At 35.2% G+C, this 18,715-nt stretch overlaps 1 protein-coding gene across 8 annotated transcripts in view; it reads right to left on the reverse strand.

Moving 5' to 3' along the window:
• The window catches only part of EVI5 (ecotropic viral integration site 5), a 245,425-nt gene that overhangs the window by 156,029 nt on the left and 70,681 nt on the right, over positions 1–18,715 (reverse strand). For all 8 annotated transcript variants that reach the window (XM_057500426.1, XM_057500425.1, XM_057500424.1 and 5 more), the window contains 5 exons: positions 18,378–18,503; positions 16,896–17,039; positions 15,830–15,919; positions 15,635–15,732; positions 2,444–2,504 (listed from right to left, as the gene is read on the reverse strand). In XM_057500426.1, coding sequence (XP_057356409.1) covers positions 2,444–2,504; positions 15,635–15,732; positions 15,830–15,919; positions 16,896–17,039; positions 18,378–18,503 — 519 coding nt within the window. The remainder of the gene's footprint in view (positions 1–2,443; positions 2,505–15,634; positions 15,733–15,829; positions 15,920–16,895; positions 17,040–18,377; positions 18,504–18,715) is intronic.

Below are 18,715 nucleotides of genomic sequence, written 5' to 3' on the forward strand. Positions count from 1 at the left end.
AGGAAGAATTAATATTGTCAAAATGGCCATTCTGCCTATAGCAATCTATAGATTCAATGCAATCCCTATCAAAATACCTACAGCATTCTTCAACGAACTAGAACAGATAGTTTAAAAATTCATATGGAACCACCAAAGACCCTGAATAGCCAAAGCAATCCAGAGAAGGAAAAATAAAGCAGGGGGGATCTCACTTCCCAACTTCAAGCTCTACTACAAAGCCACAGTAATCAAGACAATTCGGTACTGGCACAAGAACAGACCCATGGACCAGTGGAACAGAATAGAGAGTCCAGATATTAACCCAAACATATATGGTCAATTAATATACAATAAAGGAAGCATGGACATACAATGGGGAAATGACAGCTTCTTCAACAGCTGGTGTTGGCAAAACTGGACAGCTACATGTAAGGCAATGAAACTGGATCACTGTCTAACCCCATACAGAAAAGTACATTCAAAATGGATCAAAGACCTGAATATAAGTCATGAAACCATAAAACTCTTAGAAAAAAACAGAGGCAAAAATCTCCTGGGCATAAACATGAGCAACTTCTTCACAAACATATCTCCCCGGGCAAAGGAAAGAAAAGCAAAAATGAAGAGGTGGGACTATATCAAGCTGAAAAGCTTCTGTACAGCAAAGGACACAACCAAAGAACAAAAAGACATCCTACAGTATGGGAGAATATATTCATAAATGACAGATCCAATAAAGGGTTGACATCCAAAATATATAAAGAGCTCATGCACCTCAACAAACAAAAAGCAAATAATCCAATTAAAAAATGGGCACAGGATCTGAACAGACACTTCTCCAAAGAAGAAATTCAGATGGCCAACAGGCACATGAGAAGATGCTCAACATCACTAATCATCAGGGAAATGCAAATTAAAACCACAATGAGATATCACCTCACACCAGTAAGGATGGCCAAAATCAAAAAGATAACAAATGCTGGCGAGGATGCAGAGAAAGGGGAAACCTACTACACTGCTGGTGGGAATGTAAGCTAGTTCAACCATTGTGGAAAGCAATACAATATGGAGGTTCTTCAAAAAACTAAAAATAGAAATACCATTTGACCTGGGAATTCCACTCCTAGGAATTTACCCAAAGAATACAACTTCTCAGATTCAGAAAGACATATGCACCCCTATGTTTATTGCAGCACTTTTTACAATAACCAAGATATGGAAGCAACCTAACTGTCCATGTAGATGAATGGATAAAGATGTGGTACATATACACAATGGAATATTATTCAGCCATAAGCAGATAACAAATCCTACCATTTGCAACAACATGGATGGAAGTAGAGGGTATTATACTTAGTGAAATAAGCCAGATGGACAAAGACAAGTATCAAATTATTTCACTCATCTGTGGAGTATAAGAACAAAGAAAAAAAAAAAACTGAAGGAACAAAACAGCAGCAGACTCATAGAACCCAAGAACGGACTAACAGTTACCAAAGGGAAATGGACTGGGGAGGATGGCTGGGAATGGAGGGATAACGGAAAAAAAGAGGGGCATTACTATTAGCAGACAGCATGTGAGGGAAGGGCATGGGGAGGGTTGTACAACACAGAGAAGACAAGTAGTGATTCTACTGCATCTTACTATGCTGATGGACAGTGACTGTAACGGGGTTTGTGGGGGAGGACTTGGTGATGGGGGGAGTCCAGTAAACATTATGTTCCTCATGTAATTGTAGATTAATGATAACAAAGTGAAAATAAATAAATAAACAGAAAGTAAATAAATAAATAATAAATACATATGCATATAAGAAGCCAATAAGGCTTTCTTAACTCCCAGCTCAAACAATGCCAAAGATCCTCAACTTAAGAAATTCTGGCCTATAGATACACAAATTAGAATTGAAAGGTACACCAAGTAATTTATACATCCTTCAAATTGAAAATCTACCCATTGCTATGAAAAGAAGTTCAAAAGAATAATCTTTGCTTGATGAGTAAAACGAATTAGCCAAAGCTTCCTGCAACTCTAAGGTAGCCATAATCAGTTCTAGGGCAATGATTTGCTGTATTTGGTCTACCTTAGGCTATACTGCTGTTAGTCTCAGCATATTAGAGATTACATTTGTGCAACTTTTTAAAATATGATTAAATGGAATGATAATTATCTTCCCCAAGGAAGTATTTTCTCCTTGTGTCTCACCAAAAATCTAGAAAAAGGGAAGAGTTGCTTTCTTCTACATAGAATGAGAAACATCTCAGTCATACTATTCTGGCTTTTGAATGTCTATTTTTAAGTATAATCTAGTGGGATTGTAAATAAATTTATCAAGATATAAACATCATTATTAAATCTACTACAGGAAATAAATATATCAATATAACCTAACATATACTGCCAAATAAGTGACTTCAATCAATGTATGTTCAGCACTTTCAAAAATCCTGAGATGCTTACTTTAATTTCAACTTGCTCTTCCATTTCTTTTGTTTTTATTGTAGTGTATTCTTTTTCAAGCCTAAGAAGGAAAAACAAAAGATAAGGGTATGTTTTCATGCCAAAGCAGTTATTATTACAAAGCTTAAAACTACATTAACACAAAATACAATTTTGCTAGGTTCCCCCCAACTTATATAACTTGAGATACTTGATATCAGAAAAATTATCTGAAGTTACATGATTTTTACCAAAAAAATCACTTCACAAATAACAAGAACCACACAAAAATAAATTTAGAAAGTGAACTACATAAGGCACCAAACAAATAACTGAGCTTACAGATTCTATTCAGCCTTAAACTTACAAAAGAACTATCTTATCCATCTCTGCAAATTAAAATGCATTGGTATGGTTCAATTGAATTTTAGTCAAAATGTGCACTAAAATTGATGAAGAAATTTATAATAAAAAAGGGACAACTTACTAATAAAAGAATTCCAATTAATAAATATAAAAGGAATAGAGCAAATAAAAAGCACCATTAGAACTCCACAGTCATAACTGCCAGAGGCAGAACAAAATCAATGGATGCTAAAGTTAAGTAAAAGCTTAAGCACAGTCTCAAAGTAGCTCTCACAAAATATTAAGTAACTACAAAGGTAAAAAACAGTAAATTTATAGTACAGACTTCTAGCAGACAGCATCTGAGCCAACTGATCAAGGTTCATTATGACCAGTAATACAAATTGACATCATGTACCCTGCTTTGATGAACTGAGAAAGGCACCTCACCTCTGTGGAATCCTTCCCAATAATGCATATACTCAATGTAATCAAGAGAAACCATCAAACAAACCCAAACTGAAGCACATCCTTCAAAATAATTGACTGGCTTGCTTCAGAAGTGTTAAGGTCATGAAAAGAAAAAAACACTAAAGAACTGTCACCAATTGTAGGAGATTAAGAAATGACAAACAATTGCAATGTACTATTTTTGCAACTCAATTGTAAAACTATCTTTAAACAAATGTATAAGCTACACAAAAAAATTAGCCCCACCAAGTTATTTTTGTATCTTACTCTCAATCAAAAATGTTAGTAACAAGTTTACTCCGAACACTAACAAAACCGGCCCCAATTATAGCTGCTTTCAAAAGTCAAATTCTCCCTCAAAAGACAAAAACCTATTATTTACTATATATTTATATTTTTATTTAGTTCAGTTACTTTTTTTATTGTGATAAAATACACATAACATTTACTATCTTAACCATCTTTAAACACTCATTGCAGTGATATTAAATACATTTATAATGTGCAGCCATTATGACCATCATGACTATAGTTCTTTTCATCTTATAAAACTGAAAATCTATACGCATGAAGTAATAAGGCCTCATTACTCTGTCTTGCTAGGTCCTGGCAACAACCATTTTACATTCTATCTCTATGGTTTTGACAACATTTAGTATATAAGGGGAATCATACGGTATTTTTCCTATTTTATTGGCTTATTTTACTTAGCATAATATTGTACCCGGGGTTAATCCATATTATACCACATGCTGAGCATTTTTCATGTGTTTATTGGCCATTTGTATTTCTTCTTTGGAGAAATGTCTATTTGAGGACTTTGCCATTTTATAATCTAGATGTTTGTTTCTTTGCTCTTGAGTTTTAGGAGCCAGGTACAAGTCAAGTTTGTTACATATTCCAACAGAGGTACTTAACAGAAATGGATAAAATTCATCTTTTAATACTGATAAAGGATTACTATCCTTTTTACATAGAATGTACATAAACACTGCTAACCACTAAGTAGTAGTAAATGCAGTAGGGTAAAAAGTAGACACTAAAATAGAAAGAGGAGGGGGAGGTTGGTGAAGGTGAAATGATGGCAGAGTTGGACAGCAAGGTGAAAACCTCCTATATGTGCAATGAGAAAGCAACTACAGCAAATACAATTAACCCTGAAAACAACCTGAAGACTGCAGTGCAGACCATCTAGCCTGGTGAGGAAGAGAAGACCACACAGAAAAGGGTAAAGTGGCAGAGCTGTGATCCATCAATTCCTAAGCCCTTCCACCATCCCAGCCCACAAGCAGGAGGGAGAGGAACAGAGAGGAGGGGATAAACACTCAGGAATCTGGCACACCTAGCCCTGGAGATCTGCTCCAGGAACACAAGTACACATTGCACTGGGCTTCGGTGATTAATGGAACTACACACCAAGGAGAACTGGAACACACTGGAGGGCTGAGACTCTTGTCACTTGTGGAGAACACACATGCTCTGTCAGTCCCAATGAGACCGAACAGAAAGGTGGCACTTTCCAAGATTTACCAGCAGTGGGAAGTGGGACAGGTGTCAAAGGTAGCTCTCTGCAGGAGAAAGGGCAGGCAGATGACACTTCCCCAACCCTCCCCCAGCCCAGCTGGTTGGATGCTTGCAGAAGCCAGCTCCAAAACACCCCTTCTTCCTTGCTGAAGGCCCAATCCCACAGAAGCACTTCCCTGCATACCCACCCTGCTTGGCCCACTCAGCCTGGCAGCAGTCCAATTTTGCTGACTGGCAGGAGGAGGGCAGACATCACTTCCCTAACTTTCCCTCCATCAGACCAACTGGTCAGGCACATGCAGGAGGCAGCTTAAACTCTCCACCTCCACTGTGAGCAGCTCACTCCGGGTTGGCACTCCCCTGGATACCACCCAGCCTGGCATACTTGGCCCAGCAGCAGTCCACCACTGCTGACTGATAAGCAGAGGACACTCTGCCCATAATGAATCCCAGCAGAAGTGCCTCATATCAAACAAAGAGCACAAAAAGCTGGTTGTGGGGATCAGCCATTGATGGCAGACAGGCAGAAAGGCAGGCCATGCCCACAGTCACCTACAACAATTGTGACTCAGCTGCAAAAAGAGAACCAGGCATGGGTGAACAGAGTCTTGACGTTCTGGGGACCATAGGATGCCTTCTTCACAAAGCCAGTACTTTCAAAGCCAGGAAGCATAGCTGGTCTATCTAATAAAGGAAAAGACAAAGAAACCCAGACAAAATGAGGAGGCAGAGGAATATGTTTCAAAGAACAAGACAAAACACCAAGAAAATGGCTAAATGAAACAGAGATTAGCAATCATCCTGATAAAAATTCAAAGTAACAGTTATAAAGATGCTCACTGTACTGGGGAGAAGAATTGATGATCTCACCAAGAATGTCAACAAAAAGAGAGAAAATATGAAAAAAGAGCCACATGGAGCTGAAAAATACAATAACTGAAATGAAAAAAATACAACACAGGGGATGAATAGCAGACTGCTGAAAGTAGAGGAAAGAATCAGTGCAATGGAAGATAGAGAACTGCAGAGAAACCAAGCTGAGAAAAAGAGAAAAAAGAATTTTAAAAAATAAAAAGATGCTACTAAAAGAGCTGTGGGACAATGCCAAACAAAACATATTCATAAAATAGGGGGCTGAAAAGGAGAAGAGAGAAGGGAGTAGAAAGTCTCTTTGAAGAAATAATAGTTGAAAATTTCCCTAATCTGAGGAAGGAAGGAGACATCCAAGTCCTGGAAAAGCAATGAGCCTCCAATAAGATGAACCCCAGGAAGACAATGCCAAGACATGCAGTTATTAAAATGGCAAATATTAAAGATAAAGAGATACTCTTAAAAGCAGAAAGAGAGGCAGTTACCTATAAGGGAAACTCCACAAGGCTATCAGCAGAATTTTCAGCAGAAAATTTTTTAACAGGCCAGAAGGGAGTGGCATGACATATTCAAAGTACTGAAAGGGAAGAACTTGCAACCAAGAATTCTCTAGCCAGCAAGGTTATCATTCAGAATTGAAGGAGAGATTGAAAAGTTCTCCAGATAAACAATGGCTAAAAGAACTCACCACTGCTAACCAACCTTATAGGATATGATAAAGGGACTTCTTTAGATGGAAGTGTTCTTAAGTCTAAATATTTTTCATCAGTGAAAATAAACCTACAGTAAAGGTAGTAAACCAATTACTCACTAAGCAAGTTCGAAATTTAAAGAACAAAGGTAGTAAAATCAACTATGTACAAAATTAATCAAGGGATACACAAAAGATATAGATTGTGACATTTCATATATAAAGTGTACAGAAGAAAGAATAATAAAACAGTAATATTTTAGAATGTGTTTGAAATTGAGAAACCATCAACTTAATATAGACTGTTATATATTTAGGAAACTATCTATGAACCTTATGGTAACCACAAACCTAAAACCTATAAGCCACACACACACATACAGGAATTCAAGCATAACATTAAAAAAATCCATGAAATACAAAGAAAACAGTATTATGAGAGGAAGAAAGGAACAGAGAACTACAAAAGCAACCAGAAAACAATAAAACGGCAGTTAAGTACATACATATCAATAACTACCTTAAGTCTAAATAGAATAAATGTATGAATCAAAAACATAGGGTGGCAGAATGGGTAAAAAAACAAAACCCAATCTATATGTTGCCTATAAGAGACTCACTTCAACCCAAAGACACAAAGAGACTGAAAGTGAAGAAGTGCAAAAAGATATTTCATGTTAATAATAGGGAGAAAAAAGCTGGAGTAGCAGTACTTATATCAAACTAGAGTTCAAAACGAAGAAAGTAAAAAAAGACAAAGAAGAACATTACATAATGATAAAGGGATCAGTCCAACAAAGGATATAACAATTATAAACACCTATGCACCCAACAGAGGAGCACCTAAATATGTGAAACAAATATTAACAGAATTAAAGGGGGAAATAGACTACAACACACCCATTATAGGAGAGTTTTAAAACACCATACACATCAAGAGGCAGATCAACCAGACAGAAAATAAATAAGGAAACAGAGGCACTGAACAATACATTAGATCAAATGGACCTAACAGATATCTACAGAACACTCCACCCAAAAGAAGCAGTATACACACTTTTCTCAAGTGAACATGGAATGTTCTCCAGAATAGATCACATACTAGCCTACAAAAAGAGCCTCAATAAATTTAAAAAATTGAAATTGCATCATGCAGGTTCTCAGACAACAATGGCATAAAACTAGAAATAAATTGCACAAAGAAAACAAAAAGACCTACTAACACATGGAGGCGAAACAACATGCTTCTAAATAGTCAATGGATCAATGAATGAACAAATTAAAACAGAAATCAAGTAATACATGGAGAAAACTGAAAACAAAAACAAAACAGCCCAAAATCTGTGGGGAGTGACAAAGGAGTTCTAAGTGGAAAGTACATAGTAATAGAGGCTTACCTCAAGAAACAAGAATAAACACAAATAAACAGTCTAAACTCACAATTAAAGAAACTAGAAAAAGAAGAACAAATGAAGGCTAAAGTTAGTAGGAGGGACATAATAAAAATCAGAGCATAAATAAAATAAAGAAGAATAAAGCAATTGAAAAAAATCAATGAAACCAGGAGCTGGTTCTTTGAGAAAATAAACAAAATAGATAAACCTCTAGACAGATTTATCAAGAAGAGAATGTACACACATAAACAGAACCAGAAACGAAGATGGAATAATCACAACAGATAGCACAGATACATAGAATTACTAGAGAATACTATGAAAAATGACATGCCAATAAACTGGACAATCTAGAAGAAATAGACAACTTTCTAGAAAAATACAACCTCCCAAGACTGATGCAAGAAGAAACAGAAAATCCAAACAGACCAATTACCAGCAATGAAATTGAAATGGTAAAAAATTCCCCCAAAACAAAACTCCAGGTCCAGATAGATTCACAGCTGAATTGTACCAAATATTTAAAGAAGAACTAGTACTGGTCCTTCTTAAAGTAGTCCAAGAAGTAGAAGAGGGAATACTCCTAAACTCATTCTATGAGGCCAGCATTACTCTAACACCAAAACCAGGCAAAGACACCACACAAAAAAAATTATAGACCAATATCCCTAATGAACACAGATGCAAAAATATTCAATAAACTATTAGCAAACTGAATTCAAAAATACATCTAAAAGGTCATCATCCATCATGACCAAGTGGGATTTATTCCAGGGATGCAAGGATGGTATAATATTCATAATATCAATATCATACACATTACATACACCAATATCATAAACATTAACAAAAGGATAAAAACCACATGATCATCTCAACAGATATCAAAAAAGCATTTGACAAAATTCAACATCCATTTGTGATAAAAACCCTCAACAAAATGGGAACAGACGGTATGTACCTTGACATAATAAAGGCCGTATACAACAAACCCTCAGCTCACATGATACTTAATAGCGAAAAGCTGAAAGTTTTTAAGATCAGGAATGAGACACTACAAAGCTATAGTAATCAAAAATTTGTTATCTGTACAAGAACAGACCCACAGATCAATGGAAGAGAATTACAGAGCCCAGATATAAACCCACGAATCATGAATCTACCATAGGGAAAAGACACTCTTGAACAACTGGTGTTGGGAAAAGTGGATGACTACATGTAAGAGTCTGAAACTGGAAAATTGTTTAACTCCATTCACAAAAGTAAACTCGAAATGGATCAAAGACCTGAATGTAAGTCATGAAGGCCTAAAACTCTTAGAAGAAAACAAGGCAAAAATCTCTTAAACATAAGTATGAGCAATTTTTTTCCTGGACATACTCCTTGAGAAAGGAAAACAAAATAAAAAATGAACAACTGGGCCTACATCAAGCTAAAAAGCTTCTTTACAGCAGAGGACACCACCAGCAGAACAAAACTGCACCCTACAGTATGGGAGAATATATTTGTAAACAACTCATCTGATAAGGGCTTAACATCCAAAATATATAAAGCACTCATACTCTTCAACACTCAAAAAACAAATAACCTGATTAAAAATCGGGCAGAGGACCTGAACAGACATTTCTCCAAAGAAATACAAATGGCCAACAGGCATATGAAAAGATGCTCCACACTGCATCATCAGGGAAATGCATACCAAAACCACAATGAGATATCACCTCACACCAGTTAGAATGGCCACTATAAAAAAGATAAGAAATAACAAATGTTGGTGAGGATGAGGACAAATGGGAACCCTTCTACACTGTTGGTAGGAATGTAAATTGGTGCAACTCATGTGGAAAGCAGTATGGAGTTTCCTCGAAAAACTGAAACTAAAAATACCATACAACCCAGTAATCCCACTTCTAGGAATTTACCCAAAGAAAATGAAAGCCCTGATTCAAAAAGATATATGCACCCCAATGTTTATCACCACACTATTTGCAATATCCAAGATATGGAAACAACCTAAGTATCCATCAGTAGATGAGCAGATAAAGAAGATGTGATACATATACACAATGGAATATTATTCATCCATAAAAAGAAAAGAAATCCTGTCATTTGCAACAACATGGATGGATCTAGAGGATATTATGCTCAGTGAAATAAGCCAGGCAGAAGACAAATACCATATGATTTCACTAATTTGTGGAATACAAAATAAAGCAAAACAGAAGGAACAAACAGCAGTAGACTCACAGACAATGAGAAATGACTAGTGGTTACCAAAGGGGAGGGATAAGGGGAATTAAGGGGCACAATAATTTGCAATTGTAGTGAAAGTTGATCACGGGGATGATAGTACAGCATGGAGAATAAAATCAATGAATTCTGTAACATCTTTCTACACTGATCGATTGGCTGACTAAAGGGAGTGAGGATTTGATAATGTGGGTAACTGTTGAACCACTGTGTCCACTGTGTTGTGCTTTTGAAACCAACATAAGATTGTATATCAACAATACTTCAATAAAGAAAAAAAGTAATAACAGAGCTGGGGGGGATCATGCTCCCTGACTTCAAGCTATATTAGAAAGCTACAGTAATCAAAACAGTATGGTACTGGCACAAGAACAGGCCCATCGATCAATGAAACAGACTAGAGGGCCCAGAAACAAACCCATTCATATACAGGCAATTAATATATGACAAAGGAGGCAAGAATATACAATGGGGAAAAGACAGCCTCTTCAATAAATGGTGTTGGGAAAACTGGACAGCTGCATCCAAGAGAGTGAAACTGGATTATTCCCTAACACCATATATAAAAGTAAACACAAAATGGATTGAAGACCTAAGTGTAAGACATGAAATCATAGAACTCTAGAAGAAAACAGGCAAATCCCTTGAACATAAGCATGAGGAATTTTTTTCTGGATGCATTTCCTCAGGCAAAGGAAACAAAATTAAAAAATGAACAAGTGGAACTATATTAAACCAAAAAGCTTCTGTACAGCATAGAGCACCATCAACAAAACAAAAAGGCAACATACAGTATGGGAAAATATATTCATAAATCATATCTGATAAGGGGTTAACATCCAAAATATAGAAATCATATGACTCAACACCAAAAAACCGAACCCAATTAAAAAATGGGCAGAGGACCTGAGCAGACATTTCTCCAAAGAAGAAATACAGATGGCCAACAGTCACATGAAAAGATCCTCCACATCACTAATTATTAGGGAAATTCAATTCAAAACCACAATGATATATCACCTCACACCAGTCAGAATGGTCACTATCCAAAAGACAATAGGTAATAGGTGTTGGCAAGGATGTGGAGAAATGGGAACCCTCCCACACTGTTGGTGGGAATGTAAACTAGTATTGCCACTCTTGAAAGCAGTATGGTTTCCTCAAAAACCAAAAACAGAAATAACATTTGACCCAGTAATTTCACTTCTAGGAATTTACCTGAAGAAATCAAAACCCCTGATTCAAAAAGATACATGCACCCTTGTTTATTGCTGTGTTATTTACAATAGCCAAGATATGGAAGCAACCAACATGCCCATCAATAGATAAATGGATAAAGAGATGTGGTCCATGTACACAATGGATTATTATTCAGCCATAAAAAAGAAAACTCTTCTTATTTGCAACAACATGGATGGAGCTAGAGGGTATTATGCTAAGTGAAATAAGCAAGTGTAGGAAGACAAATACCATGTGATTTCACTTATTTCTGGAATATAAAAACAAAACAAAACAGAATGAACAAAACAGCATTAGACTCATAGAAATTGAGAAGTGACTGGTGGTTACCATGGGGAAGGGGTCAAGGTGGGTAGGGAGAGTTTGTCAAACATGTTATAATTATTTTGTGTATGATAAAAGTTAAAAAAAAAAAGAGACAGTGATCACCTATACCCAAAGTTAATACATCAAATAGGATTAGGAATGAAAACCATCTACTGCACTTGCAAATGGGAAATAATTATTTCTTAACATCTCAATTGCTTTCTGATTCACCACACATGCACTAGAATATAAGCTTCGTGACAGCAGGGATTTTGTTTATTTGATTCAGTATTTTATTTCAAGCACTTAGAACAATGTCAGCATGTGCTGAATGCACAAGAAATATTTCTTAAATAAATGAATAAAAGAAAAGATCTCAAAAGGAGTGGTTTTAGTGGAAGAGTAAGGGCAGACACCAGATTATAAAGGTGTAAGAAATGGTTGAAACACTGCTATGAAGTTATGTTTATTCTCCACTACTTATTCTCTACCTCTGTCTACTGGAAAAGATCCTAAAAGCTGTAACACCCTCAATAATAGTAAGGACCCTTTGCACCACATGTTGGTCTCTAAATGCTACTCCTCATTGTAAGGAACCAAGTCTGGGGCAGAAAATAGACATAATGAGCCTGGGACATCTTTTGTCCCAGAAAAGAAGAGAGTGTTTAATGACTAACAGGGTCATGTTAAAAAGACATAGATGTCATTTTAAAAGGGCTCCTGCAGCCAAAACTGAGAGTATATGAACAACAAAATAATGACTATATTAGATTAAAGCACACTGAATATAACTCCATTAGTCCTTAAATACCTCTGCTATTCTTTTTCTTAAGCCATCTGGTCAGGTTCCTCCCCCTTTTAGGAGCTAGAACCTGCATTTATTGAGGGATTTTCATCTATCAAATGGACCCTCATTTGTAAATCCTAGTCATTTCTGTGCTGCAGAGTTTTCTCGCCCCCACAATACTCTAAAGAAGTAATTCAACTCAACATGTCTATTTCTTTGGAGTCAGTGGGGTGTTCCTCTGCTCCAGCTTAAAAAGCTGAGCTGGAAATACAACTGTGGTTTTGTTCCCTGTCTGAAATATTCTGATCTCCCTCCCTTGAAAAAAAGACCATGAACCAGAAGAGTAGACTGACTGAAGAGGCATCTCCTGGCTTTTAATGCTGTAGACTTGGATTGGATGAATTGCTAGGGGTTTGGAGGGAAAGGTGATGAATTTCAGTACCTCTATATGGTGTCCCAGGGTCTCCTGCTAACTTGTGAGGTTTTTAAACACATTGAAAATGACATAAATGTTAAAATAAATTTGGATTTACTCATTAAAAAATGAATAAATAAAATAATGTTCCTGCTAAAAAAAGAGTAACTGGAAGAATATCATTTCCACTAACTCCTTTCTCTGGAAATTGGTAATTAAAGGGAAACAATGAAATTTTTATTTCTGCCTCTAGTGAGGTGAAGTTAGTTCTAGTTACTGAAGAAAGCCAACTAATAAATGTATTAGAAAATCACAATTTTGCTATCCCAAATAAAATAATTTAAACATGAAAGTATTGAGACCAATCAATAATAAAGCTATTTGGTGGAAGGTCCTGATAAACTAGATATTCTCATGGTGCCCAAGCATCAATTTATAGACTACTCACTAGTTTAAAGGAGAAAAATAAAACTTTAAAATTAAAAAAATCTGACTATCATTACTTTAATCCATTTATCCATCATGGCATCACTAATAAACAGTGGAACAGATAAATATTATATATTTCTTTGGGTGAATTAGTACACAATGGTCAACTGTTAAGTACTCCTGCCAAAAATGTTTGCCCTTAATCTAAGAAAACATTTAAGTTTAGCTCCCAGCTTACAAAAAAAACACCACAAAGGACAGAAATTAAATGAGATCATGAGGACATAATCATACAAATCCTTAAAATAAGATCTTTTCTGTGCAACTGACTTGCTCTCTACAAGTCAGTGTATTGTAAATAGAATCTGTAATGGGCAGTCCTGATCTAATTTAAAAGAAACATAAGAGGCAAAACGGAATAAAATACAATCAATGATAAATAACATTTTTGGTACAAGTGGGGAAATATGAATACAGACAGGGTATCAGGCAATATCATGGGATTACTTTTGAGTGGTATGTGTGTAATGCAGTATGGAAGGCAAATGCCTTTATATTACAGAGATGGATACTGAAGTATTAAAGAGTGAAATATGATTTCTATAACTGACTTTGAAATATCTGAGAAAGAAAATAAATGAAATAGATATAATGTGAACTGTTAAATCTGGATGATAAGCATATAGATACGAACTAGAGCTAATGGGTATAAACTATTCTTTCCTTCATGGTTAAACTTCATAAAAGGGGAATGGACTTCTATGTTTAAGAAGGTATTGTTTTGTTCCTTGGAAGTCAGAACTCAAAAATACCTTTGCACACTGAAGAAAAATGCAAAAGAAAGAGGGGCTACAGATCAAAGACAGAAGGAACAATTAATGGAGCAAGGACCTGGGAGAGATGGGAATGAATAACATCCTATGTTGTGAATTGGCATTGTAAAGGAATAGAAATACTGTATTCAGAAAAGAGAAGAAAAGAAATATGACTAAATCTATAAGCTGAAGTTACAGGAAAAAAAGTTCAGAAAGTTTGAGAATAATGGATGACAACTTAAGAAGTAATTGACTAAAGAGTTGGATACAGTGAAATGGGGATGGGATCTTGGGAAAAATGGTACATTTTGAAATAACCACTGGGGGGATTGGGAGAATTAATGAAGGCCAATAAAAATATACATGGAGTGGCAACATAAACACAACTTACTGCCAGCAATCTAACTATGCAATTTTCTTAAACATGTGGCTATATGTAAGGTACAAAATGTCAGAGGAGGTATACTTACTCAGATCAGAGGAAGGCTATTAGACATCAGAAAAGGGATATGAGTAAGGAAGTGGAAGAACTAGAGGGTCAGAGTATAGTAAGTAAATAGGATAACTAAAATTTCAGAAATGGGATTATGTTGTGATAAATAAGATTTAAAAGGAGAATTAGTTATCTTGTTCTCCATAAGTATTTTAAAGTAAAATAAATTCTCTTTTTGGCTATATGATTTAAATGTGGCTTTACCAACAAGTGGGAATTGACATGGCCCCTTCAGGTCTTGTCAATTACAGAATAGTACAGCTTTCTGGTTGATAATGTCTCAACATTATGGTGTTATATGACTGGTTATTAAGAGATTTCACAATTTATTAAACAGTAATTGTTGAAGCTGATAAATTGGCTTGTTTTTACAAATTAGAGCTAATTTTAGTAGCAATTCTCGCTCATATTCTAGTATACTCTCTAGAACATCCATCGGATTGTGTCATATATGTTAATATATTTTCATGTTGCAGTAGCAAAGATACTGAGAATTGCTAGTATATAGCAGTACTATCATTTTAAAGCATCTTGTACCACAGAAACGAGTGTCAGGAATGCTAACTATGACCTCAGACTAAGATGTATTTAAGTATTGGAAGCTAGAAGAGTAAGAGCTGTCATTCTTAATACCTTTACCATATTTCAAAAATTAATCTTTATGAGTCAAGATTGCTTATTTTGAGCTTTTATGAAAAATACATACCAAGAAAAATTTCATTAGAAAGTAATACACAATAAAAAAAAACAAAAACTTAAGCTTTCAATCTATACCTCAAGCCAATATTGCTGGTTATGCTAATCTAGAACTTAAGTGATACTCTGGGGTCCATTGAGGAAAAGAGTATCAGTGAATGGCACCCCACCATAAAAGTGGTTTTTAAAATAAAAGCATACTCACATATATACACTTACCAGGTTACTAATTCTAGTCAGTATGGAATGGGGAAGGGGAGACTTAAAGGTAATATGAATGGTCCCATGCACAGCTATTAAGAGCAGTATGAAATTCCAACATTAAATTTACATTATATTGAAACCGATACCACCAAATAGAATATTACAGTTCTATAAACTAAGGGGGAAACTGTACCTATCACTAGAATGTCTTAACACTGCTATTTAATGTCTTATATGCTTCAACAAACCACCATAACTAAAAATCAAAATACACAATACTTACTTCTTCATTTTTTTTGAGTTATATTTGACTTGGTAAGCTGCCTGGACTAATTTGTCTGGACCCCCATCAAACTGATGTGGAATGACCTTCTGAAAGTGCTAAAATACAATAAAAGAAAAACAAGAACTATTTAGTTTATTATTAACTAATTAACAGTAAAATCTAAAGACACTCAAGGAATCATTAATGACTTACCTGTAACATCCCTTCCATGTCCAGTTGCATCAGTTCTGCCTGATTCATCTGAAGCAGTGCTAACCCTACTCGAAACACTATTTCTAAACCCTGAGGAAACAAATATACAAAGCCAAATTTGTCTTACTCTTCTATCAGCAACAACTAATCATTCAAAAGAATACTAAGGTAAAGATTTAGAGATCTAAACTAGAGGTTGGCAAGCATTTTCTGTATAGAGTCAATAGCAAATATTTAAGGCTCTGTGAGCCATATGGTCATTGTCACAAATATTCAGCTGTCACTGTAGCTCAAAAACAGACACAGAAGCCACCACAACAAATGGCATGGCTCTGTTCCAAGACTTTATTTAAAAAAGTAAGTGAAAGGACAGATTTGGCAATGCGAACTAGGATGGATCAGTACACAAATTTTTTCTGGCTCCAAACTAAACTAATTTAACTAGATAATACAAATTGATCTTCTCAAGATGTAATTAATAACAATTAACATAGGATTTAAGATGAAATAAATAATAATTTATAATACTTCCACTGATCAAGTATCTTTACCTCTTTACCCAAAATACAAAATAGAAGACAAAGGATCACTACTACATGATAATGACAATTAAAAGGACTACCTTCAATGTGTTTATGCAATAGAATAAACTTAATTATGCCCATTACTTCTTGTTCTTTGGGTAGCAGATACATTGCAACCTTACTGTAAAGCAAATTTTACCTCTCACTAATTCTCGCTAAATCAATCAGGAAGTTATGCAGGGGTTTGATTAGAGTGTGGGCTCCAGATTTTAACTGCCTACATTTAAATGCTGGTTACTATACCACCTATGTGCTACATGTCTATAAACAAGCTACTGAACTTTTCTCTAAGTCTCGGATTCCTCATCTATCAAATGGGGAAACTAACAGTACTTGACAGGGTTGTTATAGGTTTAAATGAGATTATCCATATAAGCATCCATATATAGCATGGAAAACATGGGATTCCTTTCATTGTTCTTCTCACTGCCCTGTTCTAATTAACCCAATGACTTTTTTGCTCAGTCTGCCCATTAGCTTACCTCAGACATAAAGATATCAAATATCCTTGTTGCAATTGGTAATGGAAAAGTTGTAAGAAAGATAGTCAGAAACCAGGATGATGCATACATTGAGGTATGAAAACTCTGAGACTGAAAATGTACAAAGAGCTCTGGAAGGTGCTCCTAAAGAGAAGAAAAGAATTAATTAAAACACAGTGAAATTGAGTATTTTAAACCAGATCAATGTACTAATTAGCTTATACCAAACACAGAGATCAGATCAGGTATCACATGGGAAAAGGTAATTGATATATTTCTGGGGAGGAAAGAAAGGATAAAGGATGTGGAGTTGGAACACTGGCAGTATCCATAACATTTGATTTGTTAATAAAAAGGAAAATAAAAACAAATAAATAAAATTTCATGTTTAATCTTGGTGGGAACATGGGTGTCAGATATTTTCTATAAACTCTAATATTTCAAAAAAATGTTAAAAAGGAAAGAAATGTTATGTTGAAATTCTTTCAAGTGCTATCTACATTTACCACCTATCCTTACCTTCCTACCTTCTCAACCAAAATACAGATGCTTCAGCAACTCTAGCAATTCAAAACATAAATGACACATTAACTGAAAATAAACCAAGAGAGTTAAGGTTAATAAAAACAAGCTATTTCAGAAAAAAATTAATTAAGAATCATCTCAAGACCTACTTTGTCTTTTTCTTTAAAATGTAAAAAAATTTGTATATCCATTTCTTCCCACCACACAGAGGATTTTAAAATTCCTGTGGGTAAGGCTGCTAGAGAAAAGGAAACTTGTAAAAATGGCTCTTATGCCAGCTGAATCATTAACCAATATTCTTAAATTCTGCTTATCTAATTGAAATTTAAGTAAATGACAGTATTACATCATATTACAGGACAATATAGTCAAATTATTTATATATATAAATATATAAATTAAGGTAAAATATTTCCAATATTTGATTTTGATTCCCCTCTTCCTCTTCACCTTCACACTGGTCACTGCACTCTCAGTCTTAAACTACATGAAGGATAGAAACATTTTATTTTTAAAAAAGATTATAGGCTAGCAAAAAAGTGAGATTAAAAAGGGAAAGGCAGAGGAGAGAACTGTAAGAGAACAAACAAGTCTCAAAGAAAATGGACTGACATTAGTGTCATGTCATGGGCCTCTGTAAGCCAACAGTCTATGGAACAACAGGACATAATAAGGCATAGTCAGGAAGCTCATGCATTTAGGCAGTGGGGTTATGACACTTAGGCACAAATGCTTAAGATTTTAACACAAAAACTGCAGTCAACTTCCAGAGTGTGATCTACCTGCAGAGAGCACCTGAGAAGTCTAAATTGTGTGTTAATGAACAAATGATGTGATGAAAACTGATTTTTTTAGTTGCTTTAATGGTTTCAACATGGAATTTGCTTAGTTGTCACTCAAACCAAGTTATCAAAAATATAAAGGCAATCTGCCTTTTTGCTAACACTATACTTTTACCTGTATCATGCATTCAAACTGGTACATACAAAGCCCCAATTCTGCCATACTTGGTTTAAAAAGTTCACGAAGTCTATAATCTTGCATTAATTTAACAAACACACAGAAAGCTTCTTCTTCTGGCATCTACATTAGGAAGGAAAAAAAGCAACACAGGTTAATGTCTGTGACACACAAATAAGCTAAATTATATTTAAACTAAGTTCACATGCAACTATAATCGCTGTTTCAGTAGCCATGTGATACAATGTTAAGAGCAATGGACCAGGTGTCAGAAGGTTCTACTCTCCCCTTTTGTCATTGAGAACAAGAAGTTAGACAAATCTTACAACCTCTGA

This window comes from Manis pentadactyla, chromosome 4 (genome assembly GCF_030020395.1).
Source record: "Manis pentadactyla isolate mManPen7 chromosome 4, mManPen7.hap1, whole genome shotgun sequence".
NCBI classification, from domain to species: domain Eukaryota; kingdom Metazoa; phylum Chordata; class Mammalia; order Pholidota; family Manidae; genus Manis; species Manis pentadactyla.